General features: G+C 55.5%; 1 protein-coding gene across 4 annotated transcripts; it reads left to right on the plus strand.

The window, feature by feature from the left end:
* Window positions 1–1,382: 1,382 nt before the first annotated feature.
* PCIF1 (phosphorylated CTD interacting factor 1) lies at window positions 1,383–15,495 on the plus strand. Of its 4 annotated transcripts, none has more exons than XM_057528657.1 (17): window positions 1,383–1,510; window positions 5,372–5,539; window positions 6,892–7,034; window positions 7,125–7,249; window positions 8,518–8,655; window positions 8,833–8,963; window positions 9,078–9,232; window positions 9,905–10,052; window positions 10,147–10,230; window positions 10,488–10,587; window positions 11,667–11,829; window positions 12,511–12,683; window positions 12,827–12,913; window positions 13,001–13,185; window positions 13,858–13,951; window positions 14,045–14,220; window positions 14,318–15,491. In XM_057528657.1, exons 3-17 carry the CDS (start codon window positions 6,911–6,913, stop codon window positions 14,547–14,549), a joined length of 2,115 nt encoding a protein of 704 aa, XP_057384640.1. In that variant the 5' UTR covers window positions 1,383–1,510; window positions 5,372–5,539; window positions 6,892–6,910; the 3' UTR covers window positions 14,550–15,491. The 4 variants fall into 4 exon arrangements, with proteins under 4 accessions (XP_057384640.1, XP_057384639.1, XP_007185439.3 ...); XM_057528656.1 differs by lacking the exon at window positions 1,383–1,510 and adding an exon at window positions 3,509–3,649; XM_007185377.3 differs by lacking the exon at window positions 1,383–1,510 and having other exon boundaries at window positions 5,500–5,638; window positions 14,318–15,493.
* The last annotated feature ends 16 nt before the right edge of the window (window positions 15,496–15,511 follow it).

Here is a 15,511-nt window from a genome sequence, read left to right on the forward strand (position 1 = left end):
CCCCGTGACTGCATGGTGGCTTATGCACCACGAGAGAAGCAAGGCTGGAGGATCAGAAGACCAGTTTGGGGACTGATCTCCAAACCAGCAGTAATTCAGAAAAGAGGTACAGGGTGGGGGCTTCCAATATCCCCCAACAGTAGAGTAGAGAAATATACACTGGAAGACAGGATACAGCAATGAAAATTAACTATAGCTACACGCAACAACTTAGATGGGTCTTACAAGTGCAATGTTGAGCAAAAGAAGGCAAACACATATAATTCCATTTATATAAAGTTTGAGGAACAGGTGAAATGAAGGGATAGTCTTTAGGGATGCGTGCTTAGGCGGTAAAACTATAAAAGCATGGACGTGATTATTGCAAAAGTAGTGGGAACAGTGATTACCCTGTGCTTCGCAATATCTTGACCTGAGTGATATTTACCACATTCACTCTGTGACAAATCATCTACCTTTCTGTTTTGTGTGCCTTCCTGCATGTGTACTATTTTTAAAAAAATATTTATTTATTTGGCTGTACCAGGTCTTAGTTGCGGCATGAGGGATCTAGTTGCCTGACCAGGGATTGAACCCCGGGCCCCCTGCATTGAGAGAAGTGTGGAGTCTTAACGACTGGACCACCAAGTTAGTCCCTATGTGTACTATTCTTCACAAGAAAAAGATTTTAAAAATAATGGGGCTTGCTCTACGTAGTAGAAATGATAGAGAGAAGGGATGAGGATATAATGGGAAGAACAAGTTTGAAGAGACAAAGAAAGTGAAGAGCAGTGTTTAACACTCTGAGGTAGAGAAACCTACAAGATGTTGAAGTGGAAATGTCCAGGACCACTATGTGAGCTCAGACAAGTCACTTGCCCCGAGTCCAGATTCCCTTCTCCACAAGAGAGAGAAGCAGTGTGGTTTTAAGGAATCAGCCTCAGGTTTTGGTGTTAAGAACCCTGAGCTTGGGCTTCCCTGGTGGTGCAGTGGTTGGGAGTCCGCCTGCCAATGTAGGGGACACGGGTTCGAGCCCTGGTCTGGGAAGATCCCACATGCTGCGGAGCAGCTAGGCCCGTGAGCCACAACTACTGAGCCTACGTGTCTGGAGCCTGTGCTCCGCAACAAGAGAGGCCACGATAGTGAGAGGCCCGCGCACCGCGATGAAGAGTGGCCTCCGCTTGCCACAACTAGAGAAAGCCCTCGCACAGAAACGAAGACCCAACACAGCCAAAATAAATAAATAAATAAATAAATAAATAAATTTATAAAAAAAAAAGAACCCTGAGCTTAAAATCCCAGTTCTCTTACTTCATGGCTGTGAACCTGGACAATCACTTCACCCCTGCCCCCTCCCCCAGCTTCAGTTTCCTCATGTGCAGATTTGATTTAATCTTTTCTACTCTCAGGGTTCTTGCAGAGGACTACATGGTAAAACAGGATAGGCACTTGGGAAGTTTGATGCTTTGATAATTAAGAGAATCTGAACAAGGAATGAAAAACTACGTTGAAAACATGAAGGCACGAACAGGTAACCATCACTATATGATTTTTACACTCCAGTGTTAATAATAAGAACTAGCTGGTGAGCTTGTAAAACTGGGCATTCTGTTAAGTCTAGAGTGACCATATAATTTATCGTCCAAAACAGGGCCCTTTTGAGAAAGGAAGCCATTTTAATAATTATGCCAGGACAACAGCCATTTTAATAATTATGCCAGGACAACAGACATAAATCAAGACTGTCCCAGGCAAAGCAGGACATGTGGTTCCCCTGTCTGTCTGAGGTGGGGACCCTGCATCTGATTGCCTGTCAAGCCTCTCAGGTGAACTGTGAGGGCAGGATCGCTGCACCTGCTGTGCCTACAAGGAGCTGGTTTATTTCCAGAGGTCTCAGATCTACGTGGAGCAAGCCTCAAACCCCGTGAGGTGATAAGAGTTAACATCTGTTAGTGTCAGTTGCTGTGCTGAGTACTTCCACAGGCACCATCCCAGTTAATTCTCACCAAACCTTGATGAGGTAGGCAGCCTTATCCTCCATTAGAGGAAACTAAAGCTTAAAGAGGTTAAGCAACTCCTTCAAGGCCACACATCTACATCTAGGGTGGAGGAGGAGTTTGAACCCAGTTAGACTGATGGGAACCCTAGTTCTTAATTACTGTTCACACTACTGCCTCGGGTTTGCCGGCACTCGCCCAACCCCACCAAGCTGCTGGGACCAGGCACCACGGACAGGAGCGGCGGCCCACCTGGGGTATCTGCAGCCTCAGGCTCTACGTGGGAAGCATAAGTCGAACAGCAGGTGGCAAGCCTGTCTTCCTAAGCTATCACTGGGAGGTCGGCTTACTGGGGAGGCCAGAGGGAGGTGGAACTAGTGAGTCGCCTGCTCGGCCCTACCAAAGAATCCTGCAGGCATGAGGGACCTGGCGACTGCCATTCTCCTGCTGGGTTAACTATTGTGGCCGGCCTGAGGTCTCAGTGAGGTTTTGCACTGCAACTAGCAACCACTGATATGTGTTGGAAAGCCCTCTGATGCATTTAGTTTATGATTTCCCAACTTTGCCAAAATCCGTCTTTATTATATGTCTCTCAGGGCTATTCTGAGTTTCTTCTACTCAGGGGCTCTTAGAACTTGTGCAGCCTCATTAGGGGAGAAAGTTCGATGTGCATGCAGCCTGCATATAAGAAATGGCTGGGGGCTTCCCTGGTGGCGCAGTGGTTGAGAATCTGCCTGCTAATGCAGGGGACACGGGTTCGAGCCCTGGCCTGGGAAGATCCCACATGCCGCAGAGCGGCTGGGCCCGTGAGCCACAACTGCTGAGCCTGCGCGTCTGGAGCCTGTGCTCCGCAACGAGAGAGGCCCGCGCATCGCGATGAAGAGTGGCCCCCGCTTGCCACAACTGGAGAAAGCCCTCGCACAGAAACGAAGACCCAACACAGCCAAAATCAATCAATCAATCAATCAATCAAACATACGCATCTGATTCAAGATCCTCATTAAAAAAAAAAAAAAAAAAAAAAAAAATCTTTAAAAAAAAAAAAAAAAAAAAAAGAAATGGCTGGAAAACATTCTGCACAACGGTCCAAAGACGACAAGCGACTGCCCGGAAGTGGCGGAGGCGCGCCGCAGCCAAAACCCAGGTCCTCTGTATGTCCAGAGATTACGTCACCAGGACTCCGCCCCCAGGTGGGCGTCTGAGCCTAGCCCCCGCAGGTTTCAAACCCGCCCCGCGCCCCCTGGTGCGCACACTCAGCCCGACTACCATCGCACCGCCCACCCAGGTCCTGGGGCCCCAGCGGGTGCGCTCGCGGGGGAAACTGAGGCAGGGAGCGTGCTTGTGGGTTCATTCCTGCCTCAGTCCACACCCCAGGGCCCGCAAAGCTGCCTCCCGATCCTTAGACCCGCATGGAACAGCAGGGAAGGACAGCAGGAAGGGGAGGGGGCCCATAGCAAGCGGGGTCTAAAGAGTCAGCCTGTCCTGCCACACTCAACATGGCGGCGCGGCAGCGGCGAGGTCCCTCAGAGGCGGTACCAGCGCATGCGCAGCGCGGAGTCCCGGCCCGGGACACAAGATGGCGGCAGCGGCGTTGGGGAGGGCGAGGCGGAGGCGGCAAAACGGGCGGTCGAGCAGAACGTGTAGCCGCGTCCCCTCGAGTCCGCTGCGGGCAGGTAAGAGCCCCAGGAAGCCATCGTCCCGCCGCGAGCCGCGCCAGGGTCCGGGGTCCGAAGCCAGGCGGCGGTGGCCCCTCCGGCGCTTTCCGCTCGAGGCTACCGCTTGCCCCGTCTCTGCCGCCGCCGCCATCTTAGGCCCACTGGTGGGCGGCCGGGCCGGTGGCCTGGATGAGGGAGTTGGGTCCGGGGAGCGCGGGCGGACCGGTCTTTAGAGCCCCTCCGCCGCTGCCGCCGCCACCGCCTTTGTGTCGGTCTCCGACTCTGTGTCGCCTCAGCCCGGGGGCGGGAGCGCGCGGCGGGGCGGGGGGCGGAGTCCGGGAGATGGGCTGGCGCGCGCGCGCCAAACAGCCCGCCCCCGCTGGCGGGTAGGGGGAAGGTGCGCGCGCGGCGGGGGTTGGGCCATCCCCTCCATCGCGCGCCCCCCGCGCCTGCGCACTTTGGAAGCCCTTTGCTCCCTACTGGGCCGGAGTATTCTGATTGGTGCGTTACTGAAGTGATCCCGCCCCATCTTCCTCCAATCCTGGAGTCGGACTCTCTTTTCCTTCTGGTGGGTTCCTCGGGTTCCGCAGATATGCTTGTTTATCGTTAAGCTGTTGGGCCCTTGTCGAGCTGCGGTATGCGTGGGGGCCGGGAAGCCACAGGATAAATAAAAACTTTTCCTTAGTAATAGCAGTTATCTCTTACTGAGAGTGTACAGTGTGCTAAACTCTACGCATCGAGACCGTAGAGGTTGAGTGATTCTGGTTCTAAGTCGGAAAGTGGCAGAAGCTTCTGGAACCGGCGTCTGTCCAAACCCAGGGTTGGTATTTTGGCCACCGACCTGCTGCATCCAGATCACCTGGGAAATTAAAAAACTTTTTAATCATAAAAAAGTTGGTAAAGATTTGAAGTGGTGAAAAGTGAGAAGATTAGTCACCCAGTCTCCCAATCCCACTCTTGCGCTGTGTTTAAAAAATACAGATTCTTGTGTATCTCCCCTCCCCATCTCTATGATGTGGAGTGAGGGACAGGAATCTGAGGGTTTTTTAAACAAGTTCCCTGGTGGTTCTGATGCACAGCTGGTTTTGGAAACACTGCCGAGTCCCCATTTGGCCTCACTAAGCTGTGCTTCTTATCCCTCCTCTGCATAGTTCATCTACCTGGTGCATCAGTATCACACAGTATTCCTTGGGGAAAATATTTCAGTGAAGGTGAACACGCTGTGCTATATAATGCATTGGCATGGATTATTATTATTTTTAAAATTAAAGACCTGATTCAAAGAAATGTGTTTTTCCCTCACTGTGGGTGGCTTGGGACCGTGCCCACCCCCAATCTGTGATACATATGTTTGTTCACTTTCGTCTTAGGGGTACTGTGGTTGGCCAGACCAGCTACATAATTCGTGACATCAAATGTACAAATGAAAACACAGGCCCCTTGTTAAAAGTTTATTAAAGATGTGAAGACCGTGACAGCAGAGCATTAAACCAGTCTCAGGGCCCTTTTCAACTCAGGGTCCCGTGGGACGGTGCAGGCTGCAAGTCTGTGAGGGTGAACCTGTTCGTTGGGAAGCTTGAGAAATACCGTTTTCATCCCCTGAATCCCCAGATCTCCCACAGAGTGTCCCGCCCTGTCCTGGGGGCTCCCGACGTGCTCTGTGTCATTGCCCCTCTTGTTGTCCCTGTTCTGCAGCATTTCACAGGTCTGTGACTCTCTTTTCTTCTCTTTGCTCTGCAGTTGCTGATGCAAGGAATCCCCTGGGCTCCCGTCCACTCCGCTGCTGACCAGCCCACACGCCTGCACTGCACGCTTTCCTGCAGGCCTCCCCACTGCCTCTGTGGGACCAGGGGGTCCATCTGGCCAGAGAAGAAAGCCCTCTCATGCTAGCGTTGCAGACCCCAGAGGGTGAGAGAAAGAGGGACCTTGTTCAGCCTTGAGACCTGTGGGTCCGCCCCGAGGCACCGGGAATTCCTCTTCCCCAGAGGACCAAGGCAGCTCCCCTTGGTCAGTGGTTCCAAACCTTTTTATCCTGGCCCCCTTTTGTTGTATGTGTGTTCTCTTGTTCCCTGCATTTTTATCTGCCAAACTGTACAGACGGAGTAACCGTTCATCTTCCCCTTTCCAAATTAACAAAGATGTCTGTGACTGGGTGTACAATAAAATCAACAAGCCAGTGATCGCTACGATGTCTCCAACAACCATCAGAGCTTCTGATTGTCATGAGATAATCAATGTGACCACAGTCAGTTGATAAAATTTCAGATAGATAACCAGTGTTTAAATGTGCCTTTGTGGTCTTTTTGTGGGTAAATGTTTGATTTCTTTTGGGTGTTGTGACGCTGAAAACAACTTTAGGAGCACCAGGCTGACCTTAGTTGGCCCCCAGGAGTCTGACAGCCCGGTTGGGAACCACTTCGGCCGTTGAGGCTTGTGCTGGGTGTGTTTTGGGTGGGGTGGTTAGGAATACGAATCAGAAGGAGCTGACCTTCCTGGTGTTTAAAGTATATTTTCACCTGGGGATTATGAAGGACTGAACTCGGTATTCCTTCTCAGTCCTACTGGTTCTTCCTGCTCTGTAGTGTAGAACAAGGCATCTAATTAGATGCCATGCCCCTTCCTCGGCTGTGCTGTGTTCCAGTTAGATTTTACTGGATAGGAAAAGGAAAGAGGAACAGTTACTATTTCTTCTTATGGGAACAGCTTCTCAAGGGCAGACTCTGTTCTGTCTTGTCTGCCACTGTTGGTGCTTTGTAAACATTGGCAGAATGAATACAGCTCCTGCTGGGTCCAGGTACCATGCTGAGCGCTGGAGAGAGCTGAACTGTACCCAGTACTGAGGCCTGGGAGTTCTGACAGTCTAATGGGGAGACAAACCAAGTTAATGGACCAGACTATTTGAGTGCTACAATCCTTCAATCCTAGGACTCTGATCACCTAGTCTGGGGAAGGGAGAGTCAAGGAATGGTTCCTGGAGGATGTGGACCTAGTGGCAAGCCAGGCAGAGAAGCGGGGAAAGAGTATTCCAGGCCAAAAGAGCAACAGGAGTGCACCCATTTTACAGTTGAGGAAACGGCAACTTAGACCTGAGGGCTCCTGTGGCACAAGGCTGGCCGTCCAGGAAGGGACTGGACTGGTTTCTCCACATGTGCAGGTGGTCACTGGGGCCCTTGTGGATTGTAATTGGGGTGCAGTGCGGGGGGTGGAACTGACCTCCATGCCCTGCTGGCCCTGACACCCTTCGGTCCTCTGTGTGGCAGGTCCGGTGTGGGTGCTGAGATGGCCAATGAGAATCACGGCAGCCCCCGGGAGGAAGCATCCTTGTTGAGTCACTCCCCAGGCACCTCCAATCAGAGCCAGCCCTGTTCTCCAAAGCCCATCCGCCTGGTGCAGGACCTCCCAGGTACTGGCGAGGGGCAGTGGTTGGGCGGTGGGGTAGGAAGGGTGCCCAGGAGCAGTCTTGACCCTGGCTGGGTTCCGTGCTTGTTTGCAGAGGAGCTGGTGCACGCCGGTTGGGAGAAGTGCTGGAGCAGAAGGGAGAACCGTCCCTACTACTTCAACCGGTTCACCAACCAGTCCCTGTGGGAGATGCCCGTGCTGGGCCAGCACGATGTGATTGTGAGTGCCAGCCTCGGGCAGGGGTCTCAGCAGCTTCTGGCATCTGGGCCTTCCCCAAATGTACCCTGAGCAGCTATTATGTACCTAGCCCTGTGTCAGGACCTGGGGACACAATGACAAGCAAGACAGACACAATCCTGCCCTCGTGGAACCTACACTCCAGTAGGAGAGACTGTGTGACACCTAGAAAGATGATTATAGTGTACAATGCTGAACGTGTACTGCATGTTGGGCACTGTGCCTATGATGTGGTGTTAACAAGATAGACCTGGTCCTGCCCCTGCACGCTCGGGGGACACACAGTCTACTGGAGGGGCCAGGAGGAGTACAGTGTAGCACCTGCGTGAAGAACTGTGTCAGAGTACAGCGGGATTCTTAGCGGGTCTGGGGAGGGGAAGGGGACAGGGAAGGCTTCTCTGTGAACCAGCGCTTAAGGTGAGAAGGTAGGCTGAGTGAAAGCAGGAAGCGGTGAGGAGCGCCGTCTGGGAACTGGCATGTCGATGTGACGGGGAAGTGTGGGCACGGGCTGTCTGGCGCGAATGTGGGCTTTTGGATCGCCGTCAGTTGGGGCAGACTTTCTTGGCACGATCCACCCCCATTTTGCAGATGAAGACACAGGCTCAGAGAGGGGAAGTGACTGGCCCAAGACCTCAAGCCAGTAAGAGGGAGAGCAGGACCCGCACCTGAGGGATTTCAGGGCTATGCCCTGCTGCCCACCATCACACACACGCTTGCGGTGTCACCAAAAGACTTCCCAGAGTCTCTTGAGTTTTCCCTTTATTCCTAATTTTCATTCTAGTTTTTTTTTTTTTTTTCCTGGCCGCTCTGAGCGGCTTGCGGGATCTTTGGTTCCCCCACCAGGGATTGAACCTGCGCCCTCAGCAGTGAAAGCTCGGAGTCCTAACCACCGGACTGCCAGGGGAGTCCCCCATTCTGGTTCTTAAGGAAAAGAAGCTAACATGTACTGGGCACTGATCTCATGCCAGACGTCATGTTAAACTGGTCCTTTAATCACCTTTTCAGTGGCGAGGTCGGGCTCAGCTTGGCTGTCTTGCAGGTGAGGGACTTAGGAAGGGCAGGCACTCCCCCGGGGCACACAGTTGCAAGGAGCAGGCAGGAGTGGGGCCCAGTGTTCCTCCTGCATCCCAGCCCCCTCTGCTCTTCTCCAAGGAGTAGGAGCAGGGGGGCGGGAGGCGTCAGGCCTCCGCAGTACTGGGACTCCTAAGCCGCTGGCCCTGGTTGCAACTCTGCTGGTCTCCCTCCACCAGTCGGACCCTTTGGGGCTGAATGCGACCCCCCTGCCCCAAGACTCAAGCTTGGTGGAAACCCCCCCGGCTGAGAACAAGCCCCGAAAGCGGCAGCTCTCGGAAGAGCAGCCCAGCGGCAATGGCGTGAAGAAGCCCAAGGTGAGTGTTTGTGGACTCAGGAGCTGGCTGGGCCGCGGCAGCCCAGTCAGGTCCCCTGTGAGCGCTGGGCATCGGCAGAGTGGTCAGGAGGGGGCCCGGGGCGCAGCTCACCAGCTGCACACGGCGTCGGAGCGTGGGCCAGCTCTCCTGACCTGATGCCTTTGACTCTTGCTCCAGATTGAAATCCCCATGACACCCACGGGCCCGTCAGTGCCCAGCTCCCCCAGCGTCCCAGGAACCCCAACCCTGAAGATTTGGGGGACATCCCCTGAAGACAAACAGCAGGCAGCTCTCCTCCGACCCACTGAGTGAGTCCCTGCTGATTGGCTTGGGGGCGCTGATCATTGATGGTCAGCCAGCCTGGGACTGTGGGGTGGCAGGCAGGGCATCCCTTTCCTCATTGCTCCCGTCTGTGCCCCAAGGGTGTACTGGGATCTCGACATTCAGACCAACGCTGTCATCAAGCACCGGGGGCCATCAGAGGTGCTGCCTCCGCATCCCGAGGTGGAGCTGCTCCGTTCCCAGCTCATCCTGAAGCTTCGGCAGCACTACCGGGAGCTGTGCCAGCAGCGAGAGGGTAACTGCCGCCCGGGCCCCAGCCTCCTTTGTTTCCGTCCGCCGTCAGCAAGAGCTGGGGCTTGGCCAGTGGGGCTCGGGGATGGCACAGTGGAGCCCAGTGGTTGAGCGTGTGCTGTGGAGGGGTCCCGGCTCCACTAACCACTGGCTCTGTGACCTCGGGTTTATCGATTAACTTCTCTGCCCTTGAGTTTCCTCATCTGTAAGATAGCGACAGTAACAGTGCCTACATAAAGGGTGGCTGGGATCAGTAACGCCAAAACAACAGAAACAATCATTAACACTTCCAGTGCTGTCTGCCAGGCACTGTTCGAAGCCTTTTTATGTATCTGTAAAGGGGCATAAAAACCCGAGCACCTCTACCTCACAGGATTACTACAAGGAGTAAATGTGTAATAAACTGTAGCTTTTATTAATTAGTAGATAAGCCTGCTTAACTTGGCTGAAATATAGAATCCATCCCTCCCCTCTTTGTTACTCTTTGTAACACCCTTTATAAAACTAGCAATTTTCAGAATACTCTGGGAAATGTTGCCTAGGACTAAGCTCCTGACATAACAGGGGCTGTCTTGTTTACGGTTGCACCTCCAGTGCCCACGCCATGCCTCCTGTGCCGGCTGGCGTGGAGCCCGCTGACTGAATCCAGACCTTCATCAGCTCTCCTGTCCCATAGGCATCGAGCCCCCCCGGGAATCCTTCAACCGCTGGATGTTGGAGCGCAAGGTCGTGGACAAAGGCTCTGATCCCCTGTTGCCGAGCAACTGCGAACCAGTCGTGTCACCTTCCATGTTTCGTGAAATCATGAATGACATTCCCATCAGGTACAGCCCGGCAGCTGAGGCCGACCCCAGCAACTTGGTTTGTGTGCCCAAGCCGGTATAGAAGGGCTCTAACTCTGCCTACTCTCTAACCCAGGTTATCCCGAATCAAGTTCCGGGAGGAGGCCAAGCGTCTGCTCTTCAAATACGCAGAGGCTGCCAGGCGGCTCATCGAGTCCAGGTTTGGCTCTGTCTCGTGACCCTGGCACAAGGGGGCTCTGACCAGAGTTGGGGAGGGCACAGGCCATTTGGCCTGCTCTCAGGGCCCTGTCGTTGCTCTTGGTGGCAGGAGTGGGGCCAGCTCCCAAAGGCAGAACAAGGGTCATGATGTCAGCCTGGGTGTTGATGCCCAAATGCCAGTGGAAGTAGGATGGGAGGAGGAGGGAGGGTGGAGCAGACGCTTAACAGCCGGCCCCTTTATGTACCCTCCACTGGCAGGAGTGCATCTCCCGACAGCAGGAAGGTGGTCAAGTGGAACGTGGAGGATACCTTCAGCTGGCTGCGGAAGGACCACTCCGCCTCCAAGGAGGACTATATGGTGAGTGGCCCCAGCCTGTAGGCCAGTGGTGGAAAGGCTCTGTGGCCACTGTCTCCGAGAAGCCCACTCTGCCTGCCGAGGCTGGGCGGGCCCCACGGCAGCCTCCTGTGCAGTACAGTGGGCCTGTGACAGTCATCAGTCCCCAAACTCACGTCTGTGAAGATGTTCCTCTAGGCTCCTGGCTTTCTCCCAAAGAACATTTCTATCCGCGTTCTTAATAGAATCCTGTGCTCGGCCACACACCATAAGTAGCTGCCTTTTCAACTTAATGAATGTTCAACACCTCCCTTTAGATTTTTGGAAACAGATCGACAGACTGCCTTTTCTTGGGTGTGTGTGGCCCTATTTCAGTTAAGAGCTACCACCAGATTCAATCGCCCACTTTAATGTGTCCAAAACAATTCTGTTTTCTGGCCCAAACCCATCACTTCTTTAACTCTCCACCAGCGCTAGCAATGGGCTTTCTTTTCAGGACCATTTTTCACAAGAGACAAGGTTTCGCACTTCACGATAGTAACTGTGTACTTGACACGTAGAGAGTGACAAAGGTAGGTGTACTCACTAGCCAGAGTGACTCATTTTCACCCATCACTTTGACACGTGCAATTCAGCATAATTACAAATGCCTACAGTTAACCTTACAAATTGCTAAAAGCTCAAATTGCAAATCTGCAGTGACCAAGGAGCCCCTGTTTTACAATAGTCTTTCTCCCCATAGACTGCAAATGCCTTATAAGCAAGGATTGTGCCTGGTTTGTCTGTTTCCCCAGCAAGTATCAAGGGATTTGGCCCAGTGTAACCCCAACAATAAGTGCTGGCATTTATTGGACACTTACTGTATGCCCGGGGCTTTCGAAGCCCTTAATGGGAATGATCGCATTTAATATTCAAACTGCCCTGTTAGGTAAGTATTTTGTGTTCCCTTAGCAGTTGAGGAATAAGATTCACAGATGCTGAGGGATTTGTCCAAGTGACACAGCTAGTAAGTAGCAGAGCCTGTTTCAGAACGAGGACTGTTGGAATCTAACAGCCCTCCCCAGCCAGCCCACTAGAGCCCTGATCAGGAGTGTCTCCTCCAGGATCGCCTGGAGCATCTACGGAGGCAGTGTGGCCCCCACGTCTCGGCCGCAGCCAAGGACTCCGTGGAAGGTATCTGCAGTAAGATCTACCACATCTCTCTGGAGTACGTCAAACGGATCCGAGAGAAGCACCTTGCCATTCTCAAGGAAAACAACATCCCAGGTAGGGCGCCATCAACTCAGTATCCCGGGCCCTGACTGAAGGGACAAGTGAGGCTGAGCCTCAAGGCCGCCAACTGGTGTGGGGAAGCCTGTTTCTCCCGGCAGTGCTTGGGGCGAGACCTGTTGTGGCCTTCGGCTCTGGGGTTTCAGCACTCCTCTAGGAAACAGGAGAAGGGATGAGAAAGGGAGAGCCGGAGGAGGGAGAGCAAGACAGGCCAGGGGTAAGTAGTTAGGTGGACCTGCTTTCACATCCGTTCTCTGCAAGCCTCACTGAGGTGTGACACCTGGCCACAGGAGCATGTGAGGATTCCGTGGGAACTAAAGTGCTGAGCCCCAAAAGATCCCTAAATAAGGTATTGTGACTATTACGATGAAGGCAGTGCAGGTCTCATACTTCTGCATGGCAGCAAACCCACAGCTTGCCTACCAGGCCCCAAGGCATGGTGGCCCGGGGGCCCGAGTCAGTACGGAGCGTGTTGACGTGGGCCACCGGTTCTTGCTCCTGCCAGTTGCCTAGCTGTTTCCTTAGTTACCGAACTGTCTGAGCTGCAGTTTACTCCTCCACAGGGTGAGACTTACCGCCCGTGGTTACTGGGATGCGCCTGTGAAGCGCCTGGCCCTCGGTAGGCAGAGGCTGTCCAGGGTGAGAGTGGGTGGCCCCTCACTATTCTCCTGCCCACAGAGGAGGTGGAGGCCCCCGAGGTGGAGCCCCGCCTGGTGTACTGCTACCCGGTACGGCTGGCCGTGTCTGCACCTCCCATGCCCAGCGTGGAAATGCACGTGGAGAATAACGTGGTCTGCATCCGGTATAAGGGCGAGATGGTCAAGGTCAGCCGCAACTACTTCAGCAAGCTGGTAAGAGCTGGGGGGCGGGGGAGGCAGGTGCCCCCAGGAGGGGAATGTGAGGGCTGATCTTTCTGGACCTGGAGTCCTCTGCAGGAGGCAGTGACGAGGGAGGGAAGGGCTGCTGCTGAAGCCCCCTGCTTTCTGTCCTACAGTGGCTCCTTTACCGCTACAGCTGCATCGACGATTCTGCCTTTGAGAGGTTCCTGCCCCGAGTCTGGTGTCTTCTCCGCCGGTACCAGGTACGGGCCTGGGGCAGCTGGAGGGGGGGCTCCTCTGGCGGTGGGGGGGAGGCTGTGCCCCAAAGGCTGAGCACGGCTGCTCTGCAGATGATGTTCGGCGTGGGCCTCTACGAGGGGACAGGCCTGCAGGGGTCGCTGCCCGTGCACGTCTTCGAGGCCCTCCAGCGACTTTTCGGTGTCAGCTTCGAGTGCTTCGCCTCACCCCTCAACTGCTACTTTCGCCAGTACTGCTCTGCCTTCCCCGACACGGACGGCTACTTTGGCTCCCGCGGGTGAGAGTCCGGGGCCGGTGGGTTCCCTCTTGCCCAGGCAGCCATCCTCCCGAGCACAGAGCCCACCTTGGTCAGCTGCTTCCTGAGGCTTGAGGGCTTTGGAGCTGGGCAGTCTTGGGTGGAATCCCTGCCCCGCCCCCCACCAGCTGTGTGACCTTGGACATGTGGCTCAATGTCTGGGAGCCTGTGCCACGCCCTCACCCAGCTCGTGGTACCCCCTCACCTAGCCTGTGGCTCTCAAGAGAATTAGCCCAGGTGTGGAGTAGCAGCGCCTGGTTCCGGGCACTGAGAGGAGTGGGAGGCGTGGCGGGGGCCTGGGGGTGCGGACGGGAGGGGGAGCTGCGGCCAGGCCGGCAAGAGGGCAAGCTCAGCAGCAGGGGATTCCTGGGCGTGGCTCGTGCTGTGGTGGCACGGGTCAGAACTGGACTGGGGCTCCAGCTCCTCCACTAACCAGTTCAGTGGACTTGGGCCACCAAGCCTGAGCCTCTGTGTCCTCATCCATTCAACAGAGATGGCCACACCTTGTCCCAGAACAAATTAAGGGTGACTCTTGGCCTCTGGCCTGACCAGAGCCATCTCTCCAACTTGGCTGCCTACACACGGGGGCAGCGCCTGTTCTTGGTGGAGGGACTGGGTCCTGGTGGGACCTGAAATGCTCACCTCTGTCCCCAGGCCCTGCCTGGACTTCTCCCCGCTGAGTGGTTCCTTCGAGGCCAACCCTCCGTTCTGCGAGGAGCTCATGGACGCCATGGTCTCTCACTTCGAGGTGGGTGTGTCGCCACGGGTGGGGGGTGGCGAGCAAAGATGGCCGGCCACTGGAGGGCAAGGCCCTGATGGCCACCGTGGGCCCCTCCCACAGAAACTGCTCGAGAGCTCGCCAGAGCCCCTGTCCTTCATCGTGTTCATCCCCGAGTGGCGGGAACCGCCGACCCCAGCGCTCACCCGCATGGAGCAGAGCCGCTTCAAGCGCCACCAGCTGGTCCTGCCCGCCTTCGAGCACGAGTACCGCAGCGGCTCCCAGCACGTCTGCAAGAAGTGGGTGCTGGGCGGGTGGGGCAGGAGGGCTGGGCTGCCGGGCAGGGCTGACCAGGCCGGGCCGGGCCCCTACCTGAGCCGCTACCTCTGCCCGCAGGGAGGAAATGCACTACAAGGCCGTCCACAGCACGGCCGTGCTCTTCCTACAGAACGACCCTGGATTTGCCAAGTGGGGGCCAACGCCCGAGCGGCTGCAGGAGTTGAGCGCCGCCTACCGGCAGTCGGGCCGCAGCCATGGCTCTGTCGGCTCCTCGTCGTCCTCCTCGGAGGCCAAGGACCGGGACTCAGGCCGCGAGCAGGGCCCCAGCCGGGAGCCTCACTCCACTTAACACATCCTGCGGGGAGGAGGAGCCCCAGGGTGCTGGTCTGGACTGCTGGCGCTCAGGCCTCTTGGGGCTGAGTGGATCCCAGGACCCTCCTTCTGGGGTGGCAGCAGGACCCAGACTGCCAATGACATAGGAAGATTACAGCTCTGCCAGGGCTTCCCCTCCCTGCCCGCATCCCCCCAATCTCCCACCTCAAACTCACTCCAAGTCCCCTGTAAATAGGCCCCATGCCTTCCCTTCCTTCCCCCGCCCCCTTCGTGTTGCCACCTTGTTTCATTTGTAAAAGGAAATACAGAACCACCTCCCCCCTCAAGAATGTGTGAGGGTCTTGAGGGCAGAGAAGGCTGAGGAACCTGGAGCAACTTCTGGGACCACAGCCAGCTACACCCAGGCTCACCTTCTCATGAGCCCTGGGCCTTCACACCCAACGCAGGGCTCCGGTATCTTAACTAACTTCTTATCCTGTCGTCCCCACAACTGGGTCCCTGGTGGCCTCCGCCTACGCCCAGGAGGTCTGAAGGGTCCAGAGCCCTGCATCAATATCTGCAAGCCCCAAACTCCCACAGCTGGTATCAGCTTCACTGATCGCTCTGGGGAGCAGAGGGCAGGTAGCTGTGTCCAGGCAGAAACTTAGATGCCTACTGGCCTTGGAGCCACCACAGGGAGTGGGCAGCCAGGTATGTTTTACAGTCAAGGGTCAGGAGGAAGAGCAGGTCAGAGGCACCTGGTCTGGGGGTGTGGCCTCTGTGCAGGCACCTGGCTGTGCTCTGAGGACCTCTAGGCAAGGAGCCAGTGCTCCCCTGAGGCCGGGGAGGAAGCAGGGTCTGAAGGTGCTCAGTGCGGCTTTCACCAGCTTAGCCCTCTCTCCCAGTATCAGGCCTCTGCCCCGAGGGTCTGCCCTACTGGGCCACTGTACTTACAGAGGCAGGCCAAGATGCACTGCGGGGCTGGGCAGCTTCCACCTC

Source organism: Balaenoptera acutorostrata, chromosome 15, assembly GCF_949987535.1.
Source record: "Balaenoptera acutorostrata chromosome 15, mBalAcu1.1, whole genome shotgun sequence".
NCBI lineage: Eukaryota > Metazoa > Chordata > Mammalia > Artiodactyla > Balaenopteridae > Balaenoptera > Balaenoptera acutorostrata.

What these genes read in the sequence shown, in the direction of transcription:
- PCIF1 (XM_057528655.1), top strand. An exon ending in AGGCGGCTCATCGAGTCCAG is followed by an intron (nt 10,231 to 10,487) that starts GTTTGGCTCTGT and finishes CTCCACTGGCAG; the next exon opens with GAGTGCATCTCCCGACAGCA. An exon ending in GCAACTACTTCAGCAAGCTG is followed by an intron (nt 12,684 to 12,826) that starts GTAAGAGCTGGG and finishes TCTGTCCTACAG; the next exon opens with TGGCTCCTTTACCGCTACAG.